The following is a 26,127-nucleotide window of genomic DNA, read 5'->3' as shown; positions in this document are numbered from 1 at the left end:
TAGATTGTTACTAGATTGTTAGAACGAACGGAAGAAACGATAGAACGCCTAATAAAAGAACGCAGGAAAAAGGATGGCCATGCGTGGACAAGAGCAAGGAAGGAATTGTGACGAACATTTTTAATATTTTAACATATTTAAAGTATCATCTATATTTCATATCGTATGAAAATTACAATGATTAAATAAGAAAATTATAATAATGTATATGTACCTCGATTTTGAAGACACAAGTAGATTACATTTCGGGATTCTGCGCAACTTTGCATGAGCTTCAATGGAATTTTTTGTTTCTTGTAGAATTTCTTTGTCCGCGAATAGCGCGTGTTTGAACTCGAATTCAGGTTGACCGAGAGGAAGCAAGGGAGGGGGTTAATGTAGCATAACATATTTTGTTTCTTATAGATATTTATATGGTGATAATAAACTTCGCTGGACCATATGAAATAAGCACTATGGAACTGTTTCCCCTCGTCCTTTCCACAGTCTAGTTAGCACTATAGGCTATCGAAGAGCATCACCCGTGCCGTACAGCGTTTCGGAGGAATGTCTTTGCGTCTTACGTATTTTTTATCTAAAAGCTTGACTGAATTTTGAAGGAACACCTTTTGCACGTGTTGCATAATATTTCCGATGAATATCTTTTACGTGTTATATATTTTACGTAACTTGATCCATCTTGTTCCTTCGTATATTTGATTCCTTTCTAAAAAATCATAAAAGAACAGGAGGAAGGAATTTATTTCAACAAAATTCTTCTAATCTTTTATATTTTATTAGTGTATAAAATAGAACTTTAACATTTACATATTTAACTTACGTTACGCCCCGAGGTTTACTATAGGCCGTATTCCTAACCGTCGCTCGTGGTACTACAGTGTCGTAGACGGATCATCTTATAGGACCGGCGAAATATATACAATGTAACGAAAAGCGCATAGTTGTCATCAAGCAACGAGTTCTAAAAACGTTGATTCGCCTTCGGTCCGTTATTTCATCTACACAAAGAAGACGGCATACGTGATTGTAACATTAACCACATCCCATTCCACATCAGTGACCAGGCCGCGCTTCGGAACCGATGGGCTGATGACGGAAATAAAGATGTAGCGGCACTCGGCGACAATGTATGTCGCCGAAGGGAGGTGCCTAATAAATCCTCAATATCCCAACATAGTAGGGATATTGAGGGATGACAAGAAAAAGAATCGGATTCCGCCGAAAGTCAAGTTGTAAGACCTTCAATCTTGAAAAGTCGGGGCTGGAGTTCAGAAGTAAATTGCAGTTAGTGTAAACCAAGTGTTAAGAAATAAATTCTCTCTTTTTATTTCTTTATTTTTATCTTGTATTTTTCATCTTTGATTTCTCCTTTTTATTTTACGTGACATGATCATAAGCGCGCACGGCGGCATGACCCGAGCATAGTGGGGGTCATCTCCCAGAGAAGGCAAAGAAAAAAAATCGAAGGGCGATCAGTATCATTTGATGATTCAAACGGAATGCCTCGAGAGGTTCTGACGAATAAAATTAAAGTCGCTTAGTCTAACAAATACATCGAGAGATATCCTAAAGTCGAGTCGAATTCCTGTAACAAACGAATTGTATTTATCGCTAAATAATTTGTGACGTGCTCGTTATAATATTAAATATTGTTAAATATACAAGTCTATATTAACCCTGTTAATTCAGTGTTAAACTCATTTGAACTACCTCTGTCGTCTTAATCGAAACAGAGGAACGACTAATTCGCGGCGTCGATTACCCGAATCGTAGCGAAAATTTACGCCTCTCGCTGACGCGTTTCCTCGCGACCGCGTCTCTCCGCGAACGGTAGTAACAACTTATATTCTTTTGAAGAAATCGTAGAGAAAAAATAAAAGGCAGAAATTTATCTCAAATAATTCTTTTTATTTTTTAAATTTTAAATAAAATTTATAAATGATAAAACTTAGACCGCGAACTGCTAACTTTAGCTATTAACTTTAAGTCTATCAGTAAGCGTTCTTCAAAAGAGTTGTCATTCCTCATTTCTTGTATGTACAACGTGTACAGCCCTCCGTATTTCATTCTTGCACAATTTCAATGAATTTTATGTATTTATCGTTATTTACAGAAACATTTTCGAACTGCCATATAATACATACAATACTCAAATTCGAATATCAGATTCATAGCACTTTTAGTAACAAATATAGATGTAATGTCGTTCGATATTTTGATAACTTTTATTTAATCCTGGTAAGAGGATCTCTAATTTTATGATATTGGCAAATTCTACACATCGATCCTCGGCTGACTCGTTGATTAAGGTTATTGGAGGTGAGTGCCCTCTTTTACTATTTGTCATGTGAAGCAATATTTTGTCCAGCTCTGACTGTCACGTCTGTTCCCTATTTCGACGATGGTGTCATATATGTAAACTTCCTAGAGTTCACGTGGGATAGGGACTCTTTGTTTTATGGGTAGCACGACTCTCTTTGTTTCACGGACAATCATTTCTGAGAGACACTCATTTCCCAAACGGACGGACAGAGAGCAACATCAGAGACGGATAAGATCACAGAATAATTATTTAAAATTTTGAAGACTGACGAAGAAAGATCGGTAGCTGAGGACGTTGAAAATCGATTCTCCATTTTCAGGTAAACATTGTACAGAACTTGTTATTTCTCGTTCATGTAATTTATTGTTATTTATTGTTATAAGCGGATATCAATTGTTGTTTATTTTTGTATTTTATCTCATTACATTCACAATAAAACTCGATTTTCAGACTTCAGAATCGATCACCTGAATTATCCCAAGATTTACGATCTTACAAATATATGTCGGATTTGAGTTGTTGGGGCTTAGGTTATGGGCGTGTAAAGAATCTTCGCCTGGGTTGTTCATTGTTGTTGCAAAATCAAGACAGCGTTTATTATCACGGATACAGATGAAATAAGATCGACCAGTGACCGCGGTAACTAGACGCTAATGGCAATGACCTTAGGTTCGATATAGCGAATCCACGGTCCACGGGCTCACTCTTTATTAAACTCAGAATAGAATTCTATGCACAAAAGTATCGTTCGTGTTGAAGTTTTTTTTTTTTTTTTTTTTTTTATTTGTTTTATTAAATTTTTACAATTTGTCCAGAAGGACATTTGGTAAAATGTTATAGCTTAGAGAATAAAAGAATAAAAAAAAAAAATAAAAAATAAAAATAAATAGAAATAAATAAAATATAGCATGTGGATGGTTACCCCCAGCGGGGTTCCATCTTCTAGGTTTCCTATTGCATCTCTATTTCGAGGTCTGCGGGATGCTTCCTCTTCAGTCTTCTTTCTATTTTGGTTTTATTTGTTTCAGCAGCCAGCTGGTTTGGGTGTGCTGCAAGTCTTTCTTTGTACTTTTTTGCGTATCTAGCGATTTCCTCTTTGACTGTTGGAATTTTTAGATCTTTTCGTAGGTCTTCATTTCTGACGTACCATGGAGCGTTAACTATTGTCCTTAAGATTTTTGCTTGCTCTATTTCTATTTTGCTTATGTGACTCATTGCTGCCGTCCCCCATAATGGGACTCCGTATGTCCAGATTGGTTTGATTATTGTTTTGTATATATTTAGTTTATTCATTGTGCTTAATTTAGATTTTCTATTGATTAACCAGTACATCTGCTTCCTTTTTGCACTTATTCTGTTTATTATTGATTTTATATGGTGCTTCCATGTAAGGCGTGTGTCTAAATTTATTCCCAGATATTTGACTTGCTTTGATTGTGCTATGTGGGCGCCGTTCAGTTGAATATCTGGTGTTTTTCCTTTTCTAAGTGTAAATGTTATGTGGTTGCACTTGCTGGTGTTCACTTTTATTTGTTTGTTTTGCAGCCATTTTTCTATTTTTGTAGTGTGTTCTTGTAGTAGTGCGGCGGCCGTTTCTAGATTTGCATGCCTCACTAGTATGGCCGTATCGTCCGCAAACGTCAGTGTTTTACTGTTGACAGTTGTTGGTATATCTGCCGTGTATAGTGTGTATAATATTGGTCCTAAGACACTTCCTTGCGGTACTCCTGCCTTGATGTCCTTAATTTCAGAGTATGCATCATTTATTTTTACTACAAAGGTTCTGTTGTTTAAGTAGGATTTGAGTAGTTTGTAGATTTGTTCTGGAAATTGCTTTTTGATTGTTTGAAGAAGTTTTTCATGGTTAACTTTGTCGAATGCTTTTTCGATATCCATAAAGAGTGCTGTGCAGTATTGTTTTGTTTCAAGCGACTGTAAGATTTCGTTGACGAGTCTATGCAATTGTTCTATTGTGGAGTGTTTATTCCTGAATCCAAATTGATGGTTCGGTATTAGTTTTTCTTCTTCTATTGTTGGTTTTAAGCGGTTATATATTATTTTCTCTAGTAATTTGGAAAACGCAGGTAGTAATGATATCGGCCTGTAGGATGCAGTTAAATGTGGGTTTTTGTTTGGTTTGGGTAACATCACTATCTGTGCTATTTTCCATAGTGTAGGAAAGTACTGTATTCTTAGAATTGCGTTAAATATTATCGTTGTTAGTCTTATTGCCTTTGGGGGAAGGTTTTTTAAGATTTTCCCATTGATCAAGTCAAATCCTGGTGCTTTACTTGTCTTTGTTGCCTCAATTAAGTTTGTAACTTCTTGCGCTGTTGTGCTGAGTATGGTGCAGCGTTTATCAGTTGTGTTGCTGGCATTTTCCACTTCTTCATTTGTTTGCCATCCAGGGATGCTGTTATCAATTTCATACGGCGAAAATATATTTTGTAGGTGCTTTGAGAATTCTTCTGCCTGTTCTTCGTTGGTTCTGGCCCATGTGTTGTCCATTTTTCTGATTGCTGGGATTGTTTTTACTGTTTTCTTAATTTTGTTAGTGACTTTCCATAGGGAGTAGTCGGTATTCTCATGCGCGGATAGTGATTCGATGAATTTTGAGAATTCGTTATTATGATGTTCCCTTATTTTATTCTTTAGTTCCTTTGCAAGTTTATTTAGGTTTTTCTTGTTTTCTCGTGTTCTCTGTTTTTGCCATTTTGCTTTCGCTTTTCTTTTTTCCCTGATTTTGTCTAGGATGTCCTGCGGAATAATTTTTGATTGCCTGCTATTTGTTTCATAGGTGGTGGTTGCCCACGCTGCTTCCTGTATTATTTCTGTCAAAGTTGCTACTGCCTGCTCAATGTGTTCAGGTGTTTTCAACGGGATATTGCAGTTGATTTTGTTTTCGATCAGTTCTTTGAAAGTTTGCCAGTTGGTGGTTTTATTGCAAAGCGACTCTGACTTGTTATAAAGTAGTGGTTTGCTTGTATATTCTATTATAATTGGTGTATGGTCGGAGTTAAGCTCGAGGCTGGTTGTTATTTTTAATTTGCTTACATTTAGCCCTTTTGTTACTGCAAAATCCAACAGGTCAGATATTTTATTGGGGTCTGTCGGCCAGTACGTTGGTTTTCCTGTAGATAGTACGTTGAGGTTGCTGCTTCTAATGTATTTTTCCAATGTTCTACCTCTCGGTGTGCTAATTCTCGAACCCCATAATGTGTGCTTTGCATTAAAGTCTCCTGCCGCTATATATTTGTCGCCTAAGGATTGGAAGTACTCTTCCCATTTTTTAAGTGTCATTTTGTGTCTCGGAGGTCGTGTTGAAGTGATCGATACTTCTGAGAAAACTCTACATCTGGTCTTCGGCTTTCACAAGGCGCCGATGTCGTCTATAGCGCATAGACAAAAGAATGCGTCGACGACAGACGATAAGCGGCACACGTGCGACGTTTTTCGGCGTTCCTTTAGTCATAGGGTAACACTGCTAGCGTGCGGATCTGGACCAGCTTACATATATATTCCTACTTGTATTTACACTTCTATATTAAATTATATTTTCTACCTTACAATCTATCCACACGTTTCTTTGTTCACACATCTAATAACAAGTCTCGCTCGGGCAACCGAGGCGAACAGATGTGCGTAGGCAAACGTGTGCTCCAGTCAAGTGATTCAGAGAAGTGCCACGAATAGTGTTAGTGACAAACAATGCAACAGCAGATATCAACGATCAAGATTGCAACCAATGGAGAAAAATATTACATAAAAGGGTCATCAGATTTACCAGGCTTACAGCAACAACAGCAAAATAATAACAACCAAAATGATATGGAAATAGAAGAAATGGAAGAGCAGCGGAGACAGGAGGAGTGCAGACACGATAACAAAATAAGTTACCAGGACGAAAACTGGAAGCTAGCAAAGACTAGCAAAAAACGTAAAATAATTCCAGACACAAATGCTGCAGGAAACCCAGATACAGGAAAGCAGCGATGGCTGCAAGAATTACCTTTAAGAAACTCCTTCAGCTCACTAACGGAAGAAATAGACAATGACCCGACAAGCAAAACCACAACTAAAACACCTTACATATCAAAACCACCACCAATATTTGTTGAGGCCCAAATAATAGACCCGCTTATTGATCGACTAAACAATGTAGTCGGGAAGGATAACTACACAATAAAACAAACAAAATTAGAACAAGTAAAAATTCAAACAAACACCCCAGAAGTTTATAGGAAAGTGATAAATGAACTAAAGGAAAAAAATGCTATATACCACACGTACCAACTCAAAACAGAAAGGAGCTATAAAATAGTTATAAGAGGTTTACATCCAAAAACTAACACAAAAAAATTAAGTGAAGAATTAGGAAAAATTGGCCATGAAACAAGAGCAATAAACAATATGACAAGATACGATACGAAGCAACCATTGCCACTATTCTTAATAGAACTGGAACCCAGAACCAATAACAAGGAAATCTATGAAATCAAAAAAATACTAAATACAATTGTAACAGTGGAACCACCACGCTACAAAAAAGATATACCACAATGCATGCGGTGTCAACAATACGGACACACAAAAAATTATTGCAACAGAAGCCCGGCATGTGTTAAATGTGCAAAAAATCACCTAACAATACACTGCCCATACACAGGAAAAATAGAACAAGTTAAATGCTATAATTGTAACGGAAACCACCCAGCCAGCTACAAAGGATGTGAAATAAGGAAACAAATACAACGTAAACTGTTTCCTCCACTTCGCAACAGATCACACAATGACCATCAACCACAACAAAGTATAACGGATAACGAAACAACATTGAAAGCACAACAGGAACTAAACGCTATAAGCAGAAACATAGATCCCCAAGGTAAACGAAGCTACGCACAAGTAACTAAAAACATTAGCAAACCAACGCTTGCAATCAATCAGAATGAAAACAATAACATCGAAGACGTTACAGACATCAAAGAAATGCTCAAACAATCCATTAAAGGTACGGAAATGTTAGGAAAAATGGTAAGTGATCTAAACACAATACTAAGACAACAAGCACAACAAACAACAATCATGTTACAACTACTTACTAACTTGCTAAGTAAAAAATAGAGATGGACATTTTGAAAATAGCAGTCTGGAACTCCAATGGCTTGCAACAGCGAGCCCACGAAACTAAAATATTTTTGTATAAAAATAATATTGATATACTACTTGTCTCAGAAACACATTTCACCCTAAAAAACTACATGAAAATACCGTACTACACCATATACGATACCAAACATCCCTCAGGTAAAGCACATGGAGGAACTGCAGTAATAATAAAAAATGACATCAAGCATCACTTACATAGTCAAACAAATCAAGAACACCTACAAGCAACCACTGTCACAATACAAACCAATGACAATTACTTCCAGATGTCAGCAGTATATGCACCTCCGAGACACAAAATGACACTTAAAAAATGGGAAGAGTACTTCCAATCCTTAGGCGACAAATATATAGCGGCAGGAGACTTTAATGCAAAGCACACATTATGGGGTTCGAGAATTAGCACACCGAGAGGTAGAACATTGGAAAAATACATTAGAAGCAGCAACCTCAACGTACTATCTACAGGAAAACCAACGTACTGGCCGACAGACCCCAATAAAATACCTGACCTGTTGGATTTTGCAGTAACAAAAGGGCTAAATGTAAGCAAATTAAAAATAACAACCAGCCTCGAGCTTAACTCCGACCATACACCAATTATAATAGAATATACAAGCAAACCACTACTTTATAACAAGTCAGAGTCGCTTTGCAATAAAACCACCAACTGGCAAACTTTCAAAGAACTGATCGAAAACAAAATCAACTGCAATATCCCGTTGAAAACACCTGAACACATTGAGCAGGCAGTAGCAACTTTGACAGAAATAATACAGGAAGCAGCGTGGGCAACCACCACCTATGAAACAAATAGCAGGCAATCAAAAATTATTCCGCAGGACATCCTAGACAAAATCAGGGAAAAAAGAAAAGCGAAAGCAAAATGGCAAAAACAGAGAACACGAGAAAACAAGAAAAACCTAAATAAACTTGCAAAGGAACTAAAGAATAAAATAAGGGAACATCATAATAACGAATTCTCAAAATTCATCGAATCACTATCCGCGCATGAGAATACCGACTACTCCCTATGGAAAGTCACTAACAAAATTAAGAAAACAGTAAAAACAATCCCAGCAATCAGAAAAATGGACAACACATGGGCTAGAACCAACGAAGAACAGGCAGAAGAATTCTCAAAGCACCTACAAAATATATTTTCGCCGTATGAAATTGATAACAGCATCCCTGGATGGCAAACAAATGAAGAAGTGGAAAATGCCAGCAACACAACTGATAAACGCTGCACCATACTCAGCACAACAGCGCAAGAAGTTACAAACTTAATTGAGGCAACAAAGACAAGTAAAGCACCAGGATTTGACTTGATCAATGGGAAAATCTTAAAAAACCTTCCCCCAAAGGCAATAAGACTAACAACGATAATATTTAACGCAATTCTAAGAATACAGTACTTTCCTACACTATGGAAAATAGCACAGATAGTGATGTTACCCAAACCAAACAAAAACCCACATTTAACTGCATCCTACAGGCCGATATCATTACTACCTGCGTTTTCCAAATTACTAGAGAAAATAATATATAACCGCTTAAAACCAACAATAGAAAAAGAAAAACTAATACCGAACCATCAATTTGGATTCAGGAATAAACACTCCACAATAGAACAAATGCATAGACTCGTCAATGAAATCTTACAGTCGCTTGAAACAAAACAATACTGCACAGCACTCTTTATGGATATCGAAAAAGCATTCGACAAAGTTAACCATGAAAAACTTCTTCAAACAATCAAAAAGCAATTTCCAGAACAAATCTACAAACTACTCAAATCCTACTTAAACAACAGAACCTTTGTAGTAAAAATAAATGATGCATACTCTGAAATTAAGGACATCAAGGCAGGAGTACCGCAAGGAAGTGTCTTAGGACCAATATTATACACACTATACACGGCAGATATACCAACAACTGTCAACAGTAAAACACTGACGTTTGCGGACGATACGGCCATACTAGTGAGGCATGCAAATCTAGAAACGGCCGCCGCACTACTACAAGAACACACTACAAAAATAGAAAAATGGCTGCAAAACAAACAAATAAAAGTGAACACCAGCAAGTGCACCACATAACATTTACACTTAGAAAAGGAAAAACACCAGATATTCAACTGAACGGCGCCCACATAGCACAATCAAAGCAAGTCAAATATCTGGGAATAAATTTAGACACACGCCTTACATGGAAGCACCATATAAAATCAATAATAAACAGAATAAGTGCAAAAAGGAAGCAGATGTACTGGTTAATCAATAGAAAATCTAAATTAAGCACAATGAATAAACTAAATATATACAAAACAATAATCAAACCAATCTGGACATACGGAGTCCCATTATGGGGGACGGCAGCAATGAGTCACATAAGCAAAATAGAAATAGAGCAAGCAAAAATCTTAAGGACAATAGTTAACGCTCCATGGTACGTCAGAAATGAAGACCTACGAAAAGATCTAAAAATTCCAACAGTCAAAGAGGAAATCGCTAGATACGCAAAAAAGTACAAAGAAAGACTTGCAGCACACCCAAACCAGCTGGCTGCTGAAACAAATAAAACCAAAATAGAAAGAAGACTGAAGAGGAAGCATCCCGCAGACCTCGAAATAGAGATGCAATAGGAAACCTAGAAGATGGAACCCCGCTGGGGGTAACCATCCACATGCTATATTTTATTTATTTCTATTTATTTTTATTTTTTATTTTTTATTCTTTTATTCTCTAAGCTATAACATTTTACCAAATGTCCTTCTGGACAAATTGTAAAAATTTAATAAAACAAATAAAAAAAAAAAAAACATCTAATAACCTCAACAGTTCGCTATGACGCTCTTTATATTGCTCTCTAGACGATGTGTCACTCACCAAGGAGATCGCAAGAATCATTGAGTGATGGAAACTTTCCTCTCCTTACGATTGCGTTAGCTTTGTTTAACGTTGGCCCGGGATACCAACAAAACTGCTGCCGTTGCTAGGCAGACCCGCGTAACTGCAACATTGCTCTTGCCCGGGGTTTGATTGTTAATACAACGTGTGTCTCATAATATTGGTACTATTCTGTTAGGTGGAACGTTCATCCCGTGACCGCGGCTACGCTCGGCGACCGGTTCTCGCCTCGAGCCTAAGCTCATTGTCTCAAGTTTCGAATGACTGTGTCTGGGTTATTTTGTGAATGCTATTGAGGTTTCTATAAGTAATTCCAACGGGTGACCCCGTTGTCCTTTCATCTCCGACATATATATAGTGATATTGTCACATAAACAAACAACAAACTTCTTTAATAAATAATTAGATTTGTTTGTACCTTCATTTTGATTATATAACAGTAATTTTTCAATGTATATATGTATTAATAGCATATGTGTCAAAATTCTTGTATAGATATATTGTATCTATATACAATTTTTTACCTTAACTTCTATCAAATTAATCTTTTATTTACATTGTACTCTATTTATCCAGAAATTTATAAAATGAAGAAATAAAGTTACAATTATTGGATAAATAAATTTATATGTCGGAGATGAAAGGACAACGGGGCCACCCGTTGGAATTGCTTGGAAAAGCCTCAATAGCATTCACGAAATAACCCAGACACAGTCATTCGAAACTTGAGACAATGAGCTTAGGCTTGAGGCGACAACCGGTCGCCGAGTGTAGCCACGGTCACGGGATGAACGTTACACCTAACAGAGATACGAAGTTACATAGCTTTCCTTTAAAGAATTGGCCGTAACGGCACTTGACAATGAGACATTCCAGCAGCCACGCACAGACCCCATTCTTTGGGTGAGATGGTCGCCAGATGCCGACGCATAACTAAAATCCTTTAGATTGGCAAACAGTCTTTGTTATATCAGCCCATGTGTCTGTCGCCTGTTGCGGCAGGATACGTGAGGTCTGCTTTCCTTAAGTACGACGTTTCCCGCTAGGAACTCTCTCTCTCGAGAGCGGCTAGCATCCTTTTCTAATCGCCAACATGGAGATTAACCAATTAACAGCAATGTCTATTTCCCTCACCCTTTTCGGCGGAGGTTTTCTTTGACGAATCCTATGACCTCGTGCCCTTAGGCACATCCCACCATAGTTTTCCTCTGCGGCGTCGTCGCGACGGAGAGGCATTCTTTTTCTTACAGTTGCACTGGTTAGATACCTATTGTGTTTGTACGATCAGTGAATACTCTACGTCTTAGTAAAGAGTTGATCAAGCGATCCTTGCATCACAAGGAGTAAGTCGAGTTCGACTTAGAAGTAAAGTAGATCAGATATCCCGTGGGCCGTGGATTCGCTATATCGAATCTAAGGTCATTGTCATCAGCGTCTAGTTACCATTGTTATTGTTCAGACTTATTCCTTCTGTATTTGTGTTAATAAACGTTATCGTGATTGTGAAACTACGATGAACAATCCAGGCGAAGATTCTTTACACGCCCATAATCAAAATTCAAACAATTCTACTCCGACATATATATAACAATATTATCAATATCGTACAATTGTTATATGATAATAATAACATCGTGTATACATATATAATTAAAATAGTCCACTATTGAACTTTTTATGATAAAAACCGAATTTCTTATTTTCAGCAGTAGGAAGGTTATGCGAGAAATGTGACGGTAAATGTGAAATTTGTGATTCTCATGTAAGACCTTGTACTCTGATTCGGATTTGTGATGAATGCAATTATGGATGTTATCAAGGGTGATGTGTTATCTGTGGTGGACCTGGTATGTCTGATGCCTATTATTGCAAAGAATGTATAATCCAAGAGAAAGATGTAAGTTTTTTAAAAAGTAATTTAATATGTGTTCTTAAAATATTTGGTTCTTTACTTTTGAGTATAAAATTATGAAATTTGATTTATTAACCTTTTGCGGACGGGACGGTTCGAAGTCAACCGTACCGTACCGTGGAACCGAGCTGCTGCCGCGATAGTCATTTAAAATTGCCAGCGCACATTTCTGCTTAGACGCGCTTTTCGTTCATAGAAATCAAATTCTAGACATATGTACATGCACAGATTCTTCACAGGATAAATAAAATAACACACATTTGAGTCTTTTGTTGAGGAAATAGTAGGTTGGTATGATCACCAGTTCCTACATGCTAAGTTGGTACGACTTCTAACGACGCTCTTTTGTTTTAGACGTCGGCCACGTGTTAATTACCTTAGTGTATCCGATATGTTCACACGTTTGTACTTGGTGGTGAAGTACAGAGTATACAAAACTAATCTGAGTGAATCAATAAATACCAAATTCCAAAAATCTATTGATTAACATTTTTTGATTCTGTCAGTTGTTTTCGCCGAATGTGTACGTGTTTTTCGCCCATAGCGACCCGTTTACATGGGACACATATATGAATCGTTCGGTTCTATCAGTTGTTTTTGCCAAACGCATATACGAGTTCCATGGCCAAATTGATGGCTTACGCAGAACGCATATATGCAGCAGTAGTCCGCAAAGGGTTAGATAGTCAGATTGTTAACTATTGTGATTTATATCTTTGTTATTTTTCATTTCATGTCATGCTTCAAAGCTGGTTCACGATCTTACTTAATTAATATATATGTCGGAGATGAAAGGACAACGGGGTCACCCGTTGGAATTGCTTGGAAAAGCCTCAATAGCATTCACGAAATAACCCAGACACAGTCATTCGAAACTTGAGACAATGAGCTTAGGCTCGAGGCGACAACCGGTCGCCGAGCGTAACCGCGGTTACGGGATGAACGTTCCACCTAACAGAAAAGTACCAATATTATGAGACACACGTTGTATTAACAATCAAACCCTGGGCAAGAGCAATGTCGCAGTTATGCGAGTCTGCCTAGCAACGGTAGCAGTTTGTTGGTATCCCAGGCCAACGTTAAACAAAGCTAACGCAATCGTAAGGAGAAGAAAGTTTCCATTACTCAGTGATTCTTGTGATCTCCTTGGTGAGTGACACATCGTCTAGAGAGCAATATAAAGAGCGTCATAGCGAGCGATACTTTTGTGCATAGAAATTCTATTCTGAGTTAAATAAAGAGTGAGCCCGTGGACCGTGGATTCGCTATATCGAATCTAAGGTCATTGCCATCAGCGTCTAGTTACCATTGTTACTGTTCAAACTTATTTCTTCTGTATTTGTGTTAATAAACGTTATCTTGATTGTGAAACTACAATGAACAATCCAGGCGAAGATTCTTTACACGCCCATAATCAAAAGTCAAACAACTCTACTCCGACATATATATATATATATAAGAAAAGCCGAATAGTAAAAGATTTAAAGAAAGACAAAATTTAAAAATTGATCAATCTGATTGATATAATTATAATAAATATATAGTTCATTTCACATATTTTGTAATTTATAAAATTTTTAATAAAAGTAATTTGTTAATGTTATATGTATAATGTTTTCATATATTTAAGATTAAATATATATGTTTTATACCCCAGCATAAACCCAATATCTTTGTAGCCAGAATTTTTATCTTTTTTTTTTAATTACCAATAAATTATACATTGGTATACAGACAATTATGATATATATTATAATTTAACATTCATATTCTTTAGCAAGCAGAGGGGGATAGTGAGAAAGGAAGAGATAGAGAGAGAAAGGGAGAAATATTTACATAATTTTCTTGTTTATGTATTTAATAAATACTTTATCGATATTATCTACTTATTGGCTAAAGTATCAATTATATAGTAAATTAGAGACTATAATAGATACCTCAGAATTTTCTTAGATTTTCTTAAAGCAAAAACAGTAAGAAATTAGGCAAGTTACTGAAAAACAAGTAATGCCGACCGCGTTACTGGAATACCGACATTTGTGAAATACCATATTACCGACGGAGGGTTAAGGTATATAATTAGTACATAGGTTAGGTTAATTAAAACTGGATATTTTCTTTTGCTTTTTCAAATTACACAATTGTTTATTACCTGAGGTATTATTGATTCAGGAGGATCAGGACTGGGTTCCGCACTAATGAACAATCGATAATCATCATGTGGATTCTCCGAGCATTGTTCCATCTTTTTTTCTAATGTAGGCAACAATTTCCTCACCAAATGAACATTTCGCAAAGTTACCCAGTGGCCTTGGATCGCCGAAAGTTCTATGGCTTCTTCCGCTATGGGTTCTTGATCTTGACCCAGTGACACATTGTGGAAATTTCTTCCTCCAAAAGTGAAACCCAATGGCATTCCCAGTTTTTCGACGTCCTGAATTTTTACCGTTGTCGTTATTATAAATACATGTACATGTACGGTGTGATTACGTTGATTTTCGTGCCATGTTTTTGTATAATTCATTATAAATCATTATAATTCTTAATTTTAATTATCTTCGTTTAAGGTTATAAATTGACAAACGAAAGATATGTCGTCAAAAGCAACAGAGTATAGGAAAGGAAAAGAGTAAGAAGATATTACAATTATATTGCATTAAAGAAACATTATTAAATGTTGTGCAATTTGGTTATAGGCTATTGGTTGTTCACGGTATTCAGGAATTATATCTCATGACTTTGGTAGATGATCCTACACCTTCAGGTCGATGGAGATTTATTAATGAAAGATACCGTATAATAGAATTTCAAAGCCAAACTTTTTGTACTGCATCGTGTAATGGATATCTAATGAATCGCGTAATATCTGCAAGGAACCATGGGTCGCAAATGAATCGTTCTTTCGGAATATGATCTTAAAGTTCCATTGGCTCTCATATTGAAATTACATTAGAAAATGTTTACATTTCCCAGTTGGGTCAGTCTCGCTCGGGCAACCGAGGCGAACAGATGTGCGTAGGCAAACGTGTGCTCCAGTCAAGTGATTCAGAGAAGTGCTACGAATAGTGTTAGCGACAAACAATGCAACAACAGATATCAACGATCAAGATTGCAACCAATGGAGAAAAATATTACATAAAAGGGTCATCAGATTTACCAGGCTTACAGCAACAACAGCAAAATCATAACAACCAAAATGATATGGAAATAGAAGAAATGGAAGAGCAGCGGAGACAGGAGGAGTGCAGACAAGATAACAAAATAAGTTACCAGGACGAAAACTGGAAGCTAGCAAAGACTAGCAAAAAACGTAAAATAATTCCAGACACAAATGCTGCAGGAAACCCAGATACAGGAAAGCAGCGATGGCTGCAAGAATTACCTTTAAGAAACTCCTTCAGCTCACTAACGGAAGAAATAGACAATGACCCGACAAGCAAAACCACAACTAAAACTCCTTACATATCAAAACCACCACCAATATTTGTTGAGGCCCAAATAATAGACCCGCTTATTGATCGACTAAACAATGTAGTCGGGAAGGATAACTACACAATAAAACAAACAAAATTAGAACAAGTAAAAATTCAAACAAACACCCCAGAAGTTTATAGGAAAGTGATAAATGAACTAAAGGAAAAAAATGCAATATACCACACGTACCAACTCAAAACAGAAAGGAGCTATAAAATAGTTATAAGAGGTTTACATCCAAAAACTAACACAAAAAAATTAAGTGAAGAATTAGGAAAAATTGGCCATGAAACAAGAGCAATAAACAATATGACAAGATACGATACGAAGCAACCACTGCCACTATTCTTAATAGAACTGGAACCCAGAACCAATAACAAGGAAATCTATGAAATCAAAAAAATACTAAATACAATTGTAACAGTGGAACCACCACGCTACAAAAAAGATATACCACAATGCATGCGGTGTCAACAATACGGACACACAAAAAATTATTGCAACAGAAGCCCGGCATGTGTTAAATGTGCAAAAAATCACCTAACAATACACTGCCCATACACAGGAAAAATAGAACAAGTTAAATGCTATAATTGTAACGGAAACCACCCAGCCAGCTACAAAGGATGTGAAATAAGGAAACAAATACAACGTAAACTGTTTCCTCCACTTCGCAACAGATCACACAATGACCATCAACCACAACAAAGTATAACGGATAACGAAACAACATTGAAAGCACAAGAGGAACTAAACGCTATAAGCAGAAACATAGATCCCCAAGGTAAACGAAGCTACGCACAAGTAACTAAAAACATTAGCAAACCAACGCTTGCAATCAATCAGAATGAAAACAATAACATCGAAGACGTTACAGACATCAAAGAAATGCTCAAACAATCCATTAAAGGTATGGAAATGTTAGGAAAAATGGTAAGTGATCTAAACACAATACTAAGACAACAAGCACAACAAACAACAATCATGTTACAACTACTTACTAACTTGCTAAGTAAAAAATAGAGATGGACATTTTGAAAATAGCAGTCTGGAACTCCAATGGCTTGCAACAGCGAGCCCACGAAACTAAAATATTTTTGTATAAAAATAATATTGATATACTACTTGTCTCAGAAACACATTTCACCCTAAAAAACTACATGAAAATACCGTACTACACCATATACGATACCAAACATCCCTCAGGTAAAGCACATGGAGGAACTGCAGTAATAATAAAAAATGACATCAAGCATCACTTACATAGTCAAACAAATCAAGAACACCTACAAGCAACCACTGTCACAATACAAACCGATGACAATTACTTCCAGATGTCAGCAGTATATGCACCTCCGAGACACAAAATGACACTTAAAAAATGGGAAGAGTACTTCCAATCCTTAGGCGACAAATATATAGCGGCAGGAGACTTTAATGCAAAGCACACATTATGGGGTTCGAGAATTAGCACACCGAGAGGTAGAACATTGGAAAAATACATTAGAAGCAGCAACCTCAATGTACTATCTACAGGAAAACCAACGTACTGGCCGACAGACCCCAATAAAATACCTGACCTGTTGGATTTTGCAGTAACAAAAGGGCTAAATGTAAGCAAATTAAAAATAACAACCAGCCTCGAGCTTAACTCCGACCATACACCAATTATAATAGAATATACAAGCAAACCTCTACTTTATAACAAGTCAGAGTCGCTTTGCAATAAAACCACCAACTGGCAAACTTTCAAAGAACTGATCGAAAACAAAATCAACTGCAATATCCCGTTGAAAACACCTGAACACATTGAGCAGGCAGTAGCAACTTTGACAGAAATAATACAGGAAGCAGCGTGGGCAACCACCACCTATGAAACAAATAGCAGGCAATCAAAAATTATTCCGCAGGACATCCTAGACAAAATCAGGGAAAAAAGAAAAGCGAAAGCAAAATGGCAAAAACAGAGAACACGAGAAAACAAGAAAAACCTAAATAAACTCGCAAAGGAACTAAAGAATAAAATAAGGGAACATCATAATAACGAATTCTCAAAATTCATCGAATCACTATCCGCGCATGAGAATACCGACTACTCCCTATGGAAAGTCACTAACAAAATTAAGAAAACAGTAAAAACAATCCCAGCAATCAGAAAAATGGACAACACATGGGCTAGAACCAACGAAGAACAGGCAGAAGAATTCTCAAAGCACCTACAAAATATATTTTCGCCGTATGAAATTGATAACAACATCCCTGGATGGCAAACAAATGAAGAAGTGGAAAATGCCAGCAACACAACTGATAAACGCTGCACCATACTCAGCACAACAGCGCAAGAAGTTACAAACTTAATTGAGGCAACAAAGACAAGTAAAGCACCAGGATTTGACTTGATCAATGGGAAAATCTTAAAAAACCTTCCCCCAAAGGCAATAAGACTAACAACGATAATATTTAACGCAATTCTAAGAATACAGTACTTTCCTACACTATGGAAAATAGCACAGATAGTGATGTTACCCAAACCAAACAAAAACCCACATTTAACTGCATCCTACAGGCCGATATCATTACTACCTGCGTTTTCCAAATTACTAGAGAAAATAATATATAACCGCTTAAAACCAACAATAGAAAAAGAAAAACTAATACCGAACCATCAATTTGGATTCAGGAATAAACACTCCACAATAGAACAAATGCATAGACTCGTCAATGAAATCTTACAGTCGCTTGAAACAAAACAATACTGCACAGCACTCTTTATGGATATCGAAAAAGCATTCGACAAAGTTAACCATGAAAAACTTCTTCAAACAATCAAAAAGCAATTTCCAGAACAAATCTACAAACTACTCAAATCCTACTTAAACAACAGAACCTTTGTAGTAAAAATAAATGATGCATACTCTGAAATTAAGGACATCAAGGCAGGAGTACCGCAAGGAAGTGTCTTAGGACCAATATTATACACACTATACACGGCAGATATACCAACAACTGTCAACAGTAAAACACTGACGTTTGCGGACGATACGGCCATACTAGTGAGGCATGCAAATCTAGAAACGGCCGCCGCACTACTACAAGAACACACTACAAAAATAGAAAAATGGCTGCAAAACAAACAAATAAAAGTGAACACCAGCAAGTGCAACCACATAACATTTACACTTAGAAAAGGAAAAACACCAGATATTCAACTGAACGGCGCCCACATAGCACAATCAAAGCAAGTCAAATATCTGGGAATAAATTTAGACACACGCCTTACATGGAAGCACCATATAAAATCAATAATAAACAGAATAAGTGCAAAAAGGAAGCAGATGTACTGGTTAATCAATAGAAAATCTAAATTAAGCACAATGAATAAACTAAATATATACAAAACAATAATCAAACCAATCTGGACATACGGAGTCCCATTATGGGGGACGGCAGCAATGAGTCACATAAGCAAAATAGAAATAGAGCAAGCAAAAATCTTAAGGACAATAGTTAACGCTCCATGGTACGTCAGAAATGAAGACCTACGAAAAGATCTAAAAATTCCAACAGTTAAAGAGGAAATCGCTAGATACGCAAAAAAGTACAAAGAAAGACTTGCAGCACACCCAAACCAGCTGGCTGCTGAAACAAATAAAACCAAAATAGAAAGAAGACTGAAGAGGAAGCATCCCGCAGACCTCGAAATAGAGATGCAATAGGAAACCTAGAAGATGGAACCCCGCTGGGGGTAACCATCCACATGCTATATTTTATTTATTTCTATTTATTTTTATTTTTTATTTTTTATTCTTTTATTCTCTAAGCTATAACATTTTACCAAATGTCCTTCTGGACAAATTGTAAAAATTTAATAAAACAAATAAAAAAAAAATTTCCCAGTTAGATAAAAACTAAGTAATGCCATATTAATGAACAAACAGAAAGCTATTCCTTTGAATATATGATAATCTACGCTAAATAGAATGAAGCATCTAACTTTATCATTTCAAACATCATTACAAAATGATTTACTTTATGGAAAAATCTTTCGCATAAAAATTGAATAGCGTTGAAGAGAATACGATTTTGTATGTGGAACTGTAGAAACGTTAACTACTCTTCGATTTCGATATTTTCGAATATGTTGTAGAAATCGATATTTCAAATAACCTTTTCCTATATAAGAAGTGAATTCGCTTATTTTCTGGGATATTCGCGAAAAACTACCGATAGCAATACAGTGAATTCTGCATCTGCAGTTGTGCAACTGTGACAGCGTATGCGTTAGTTTGGTTACCGATTGCCGGTCACTTATTTTCTCTTTGGAAACGAGGGTCGGGCGGGTTAGAGGCTTCGTGCACAACGTACACATGCGAGGCTGCAAGAGTCTGTTATAACTGGTAACTTATAACTCAATTAAAAGTGAATATCATCAATGTATTGGGTTCAAATATTAATTAATTAAATAATTGTTAATGCATAAAAGGTAAGTGACCGACGACTGGCAACCAGACCGACGCATACGCCGCTGTCGCAGATGAACAACTATAAGCAGAAATACAGTATAATCGAGCCGGTAGTTTCTTACCAATATATTGAAAATTAAACAAGTTCACTCTTTATATACAGTATAGCAAATAGGTAAAAGTTGTTCAAAATATTTCTGCAACATATCTGCAAAATCATAGAAATCCGAGGGTAGGTAACGTTTCTACAGTTTCATTCTATATACCGTTATATATTGCATACAATATTATACGTATATATTATTATTATTATTATTATAAGTTAATAGTGCTATACATTAAATAAGTAAATAAATAAATAAAAAATCTTCAGTAAGGATTCCTGATGTTCTATCGTCGACGTTCGGTCGCGCACGGCTATTTCGCACGCGATCGTAGCACGTATATATATATGTATGTGTTCCATATGCTTTGTAGTCGCAGAGTCGTGTCTTAACTTTTGGGCCATTTTCGAGCTAGTTAATTCAATTTGAGATAACTAGTCGAGCGGCTATGATTCGGATTGGAGATTAGAAGAGTCTGATTGTTCACTATTAAGTTTAGAAGCACTTGTTTTATTCTGATTTTACTTCACATTCGACGGATGGTCGTCACTTGTATGGATGGTCGTCACTTATAATTTTAACTTAATCACACAGATTTTAGAAACATAAATATGTGTATACTGGATAAAGATGAGCTGCTGTCTTTATCAGATTTACTTGCGCGCAAAGTTCTCTCGCGATGCGAATAATAAGACGCCGTAGCATTATGTTATATTACATTTTATCTATCATATCACATCACTTGTCACTTTTCGCAAATGTTCCTAACGTTTGCCAACAATATACCATATATTTAGTTTGGTACTAAAATTGTTAATTGCGTATGCACTAGATGATAGTAAAAACGAAGATTGAAGCTATTACTTCAAGCAATACACTTAGCTTGAAAAGCAATTAAATCTTGAAAAATATTGAAAGAAACGTTCTCGTTTGACAAATGCGAAAAAAAGTATCGACAAAGTAAAACCATTAAAATTGACGATGCCTACGTTTTGTTACTAACAATCTTGAAATTGCTAAAATGAGTGATCATTCTCATTATTGAATGTCTAGTGTTTATATTCGTGTTCAATGTAGCGGCGTATCTACGGTATCCCTTTGCTCTCATTTCGCTTGTTTCTTCTTTAATTTTCTTTATTTTTCTCCAGCATTTTGCATTTTATGCGTCTTAGGCACCAGAGAATCTGAGCTGGAAATCCAAACTGGCTTTTGCTGAGATAAATGTCATGTTGATATCATCGCTAGTTCCTACATCCAGGTTTGGTACAACTGCTTGCGATTCTCTTCTGTTTTCCCCCGTCCGTCGCGTTCTTTTTTATCTGCGTATCCAATGTGTCGTAAATGGCTGTGCAAGGTAGTGAAATACACAGCATACAAAACTAATTAATCTGTATGAATCAATTAAATATCAAAAGCAAAACCAATGTAATAACAGCTTAAAACAGCATCTGAAAAACGATAACATCCAAGGAAACCACTTGCGATTGAAAGAGTCGTATATGGGAAAATTCAAAGGTTTATTATAAATTGATATAAAAGGATTACTCTGAACATTTTTCAATGATTTTCTATGCAACAATAATATAATATTTCTATATAATAACTTTCTCTGTTAATGTTGTACATTATTTGACATTCTTTACTGTGAATTACCCATATTTGCTTATCAAACAAATTTAAATTGACTTGTGTTGCAGATATCTACCCTGTTCTATAAATTATTTCAAGGAATCTAAATATAACAGCTGTTTCTTCCATATTTATGTAAAAATGTATTGGATAAGTTTTCAAGTAACCGATACTCTGTGACGCCATCATTTCTTTTTAACAAAATTTCAGCTGATTATAATGATGTTTTTATAAATTAAAAATTTTAAAAATTTATAGCTATTGCTTAAAAAATGTTTATTTTTGGATTTACTACCACTGCACATTTTTTCACGATATCATACATTAATATAATCTTTTTATCTTTTCCTACAGTCCCCCAGATCTAGCAACATGCAGATCTTCGTAGGGACCTTAACAGGGAAAACTATTACTCTTGAAGTTGAAGCTTCTGACAAGATAGAGAATGCGAAAGCTAAGATCCAAGAAACAGAGGAGATTATTACCATCGCTGCTAGCAATTCTCAATAGAAACATATGCAAGATAACTAGGATATTTCAATTTAACTGCATCGTTTGCAAAGATTACAGTCCATTGGGCCACAAGATTTAAATATTAACGTAAAGACAAAGAAGATCTTGATACTAGTCTTGAATACGTGCTTGAATTTAGTCCATTGCGCCAACAAAATGTTCCTGCAACTACGAATGATAAAAATGTATTTGGGTAAGGTACACCAACGCCATCACGTTACAGGATACCTCCAAGAGCATTAATTCTCAATTCAGAAGAAGCAAAAACGTTTGCTTTACTAAAACATTACGGATTAGGTCAATACGTGCCTATATTTCTTGAACAATATATATATACATATATATGTATGTATGTATGTATTTTAGTTTGAGATTGATTTGTTTATGACTTAAAACTAATGAAGATTTAATTGAAATTGATTTAATTGAAATATGAAGCTGACAGAAAAGCTATATTAAAAGTGATAAACAGATCATAAAAATATCAGCGACACAAAAAGAATTTATTACCTTTTCTTAATTATGTCTAATTCTAATTATTTATTATTATTTTATTTGTTATAAAAGCTAAAGCTGATTTAATGTATAAATTTAAAATTATTAATTAAGTATTATTTCTTATACTAACTTAGTACAGTTAAGAACACATATGATACATTTTAATTTTTGCTTACAAAGATACATTCACATACATTTACATACGAAATGGCTGTAAAATTGTTGTATTCTCAATGTGTGATAATACTTTATTAATAAGTACACATTTTGTTTGCTTTAGGATCATGCGGAATTGAACGCACATTTAGACAATCGTTCAATTCACTATCCTTCATTTGATCCAACTGATTTATTTTTGCCATTGTCTCCGCGATATTCTTTTGATCCTATTTAATAAATTAGAGAATAATTATATGCAACTTTAACTTAATCATACTGAATTTAGAAAGATAAATATGTGTATACTGATAAATATGAGCTGCTACCTTTATCAGATTTAGCTTTTGATAGTTTCTCCTTTAGCGTCAAATGTTTTTGTCTTTGATCTTTTTCTTCCGGTAGCTATTTTTAAATAGAAAAGTTTATAAGCGAAGCATAAACAATGAAAGATAAAATATATCTTAGAAAGAAAATGTAGAAGAAGATATCACTTTTGCCTTGGCATAAGAATTCATCTTTTGAATTTTAAAGTACGTAGAAATTGTTCTTTCCTTTGATACAGTAAAATTTGGGTATCTTGATGCATTATCTGTGATAAAATTATTTTCCACATAATGTACAAATGAATTTTGCATAGCATTTAAACATTGAATACCTATGAAATTTATTTTATAATTCAAGCAATTACAATCTTTAGGTATATTTGTAAAGGTATATTATTATCTTAGTACCACTTTGATCTTCTTTCACATGCTTGTTGTTTAATTTTGCTCTCACATTTTCATGAAATTGTACATTACGAATTTGATGAATTTTAGTTAATTGCGTTCTTAATGCTGTAGCAGTATTCACATCTTTTGTCAATCCATCTACATATTTATCGGAAAATTCTAATTGTGAGATAATATTACTCTTTTCCTTCAGATACGTACTTAATCCTCTGTCCTTTGATGATGCATTACTTGATTTTATACTTAAAGGTTTCTGTTTATAATGGAGAATAGATTTTATTTCTGTGTAACTCACCGTACTATCAAATGGAGTATCTTTGGATATCTGTAGCCGTTTACCACAAACTCCAGGTAATTTCATTAGCATATCAGATAAAAAGTGTGTAATTGTAGATTCTTTTTCTCTATTTGGAATAATTTCTAATGGACTACTTGCTAGACACATTTGAGGATATGTAAAAGCTTTAGATTTGGAAATTGAAAATTTAATTTCATAAAATAAAATTCCATCTTTATTCTTTGGTAAATAATATCCATACTAAAACGTTATACATATTTATATACAAAAATTATATTTGAAGGGAAATTGCAAGACGAATAAACATAGATATTGTCGTTTATACCATATTTTTCCAGTGTCTACGTAATTGGTCATAATCTTTGAAAGCACATTTTGCTGGAAGTTCTTTAGATACAGATAATACTTTGCCTTTTTTTGTACTACAAAAATTAGAAAATTTTATTTTAAACCAAATATACATATATATTCCATATATATTCCACTAAATGAAATAAATTAGTTACCTTGGTAACACATGTACAAATGGAAGATTATAACGAGATAAATCAACGTATCCTTTAGGGTCTGCTAAAAAATGTGATAATATAGATGGTGAAAGATAGTCTTCAAGTTTTATATATGGAATTTTAAGTATTTCTGCATGAAGTTGCAAACACATTTTCCTTTCTAGAAACTTTTTAATGTTAACATATTTCATATGATTTTAATATCAGTTATACAAAGAACAAAATTAGATTTTCCATTACCCCCTATAAGTATATCTAATTTTAATGCTCTAGTTCCTTCTATAAAGTTATAAAAATGTTTTCCTTGAACAAAATAATCATCAACTTTATTCCACAAAGGAGCTATCTTAGTTTGTATCGTATACCTAAGACAACTTTTATAAACTTCTGTAGTAACTGATCTTAATCCTCGATACTGACAGAAATAAAAACCAGTTTATCATTGAAATAATATATTTAGAGTCAATAATTAATAAGTAGGTATAATAATTAATGTTGTTTAAAATATCAGTAAAAACTGCTACGGAAATTCCACATCGTCATGTTTCAGATTACACATTTTCGTCAACTTGTAATCGGCGTCGTTGCTTCATCGGTCAGGTGTCCACAGTCCTACGTAAACATGCAATGTACTTTAAGAATCGAAGGCAATACTTTACCTAATTGTGTACCTGTGTATACGTGATTACAAAGTTTAGTAGAAGGATAATTACTGTCGTAAACAGTATTGTCTAAAATCTCAAATAATTATTCCGTGTTTAATTTTAATAAATAACACTAGAGTATACACGGCCTCGGTATTAATCACCGCGGATTATAATAAAATTATTTTTACAAATAAGTACGCAATTTGTTTAATATGTGAAACATCTCACACAGGGTTTCTGCAGTAAAATTCGGCCGTTTGTAACGTTTTATAAATTTATTTTGAGATAAACTTCTCTCGCGATGCGAATAATAAAACGCTGTAGCAATATGTTATATTATATTTTATCTGTCATATCATATTATATATATATATATATAACGCAATCATATATCGTCTTTGTAACTTTTCGCAAATGTCCCTTACGTTTGGCAAAAATATACAACATCGACGAAGTAAAACCATTAAAATCGACGATTTTATGCCTATGTTTTGTTACTAACAATCCTGAAATTCCCAAAATGAGTGATCATTCTCGTTATTGAATGTCTCTAGCAGGTGTTTATATTCGTGTTCAATGTAGCGGCGTATCTACGGTATCCCTTTGCTCTCATTTCGCTTGTTTCTTCTTTAATTTTCTTTATTTTTCTCCAGCATTTTGCATTTTATGCGTCTTAGGCACCAGAGAATCTGAGCTGGAAATCCAAACTGGCTTTTGCTGAGATAAATGTCATGTTGATATCATCGCTAGTTCCTACATCCAGGTTTGGTACAACTGCTTGCGATT

At 35.1% G+C, this 26,127-nt stretch overlaps 1 protein-coding gene across 1 annotated transcript; it reads right to left on the bottom strand.

Annotated features, from left to right (window-relative positions):
- Positions 1 to 24,428: 24,428 nt before the first annotated feature.
- On the bottom strand, positions 24,429 to 25,139 carry LOC139996482 (uncharacterized protein C18orf63-like). Its single transcript, XM_074112152.1, has 3 exons — positions 24,935 to 25,139; positions 24,692 to 24,854; positions 24,429 to 24,607 (listed from the first exon to the last, which is right to left on the bottom strand). The coding sequence occupies exons 2-3, from the start codon at positions 24,844 to 24,846 to the stop codon at positions 24,505 to 24,507; spliced, it is 258 nt and encodes an 85-aa protein (XP_073968253.1). The 5' UTR covers positions 24,847 to 24,854; positions 24,935 to 25,139; the 3' UTR covers positions 24,429 to 24,504.
- Positions 25,140 to 26,127: the final 988 nt, after the last annotated feature.

This window comes from Bombus fervidus, chromosome 18, assembly GCF_041682495.2.
Source record: "Bombus fervidus isolate BK054 chromosome 18, iyBomFerv1, whole genome shotgun sequence".
NCBI classification, from domain to species: domain Eukaryota; kingdom Metazoa; phylum Arthropoda; class Insecta; order Hymenoptera; family Apidae; genus Bombus; species Bombus fervidus.
Note: the sequence above shows the minus strand (reverse complement) of the source record. Positions and strands in the feature narration are given on the sequence as shown.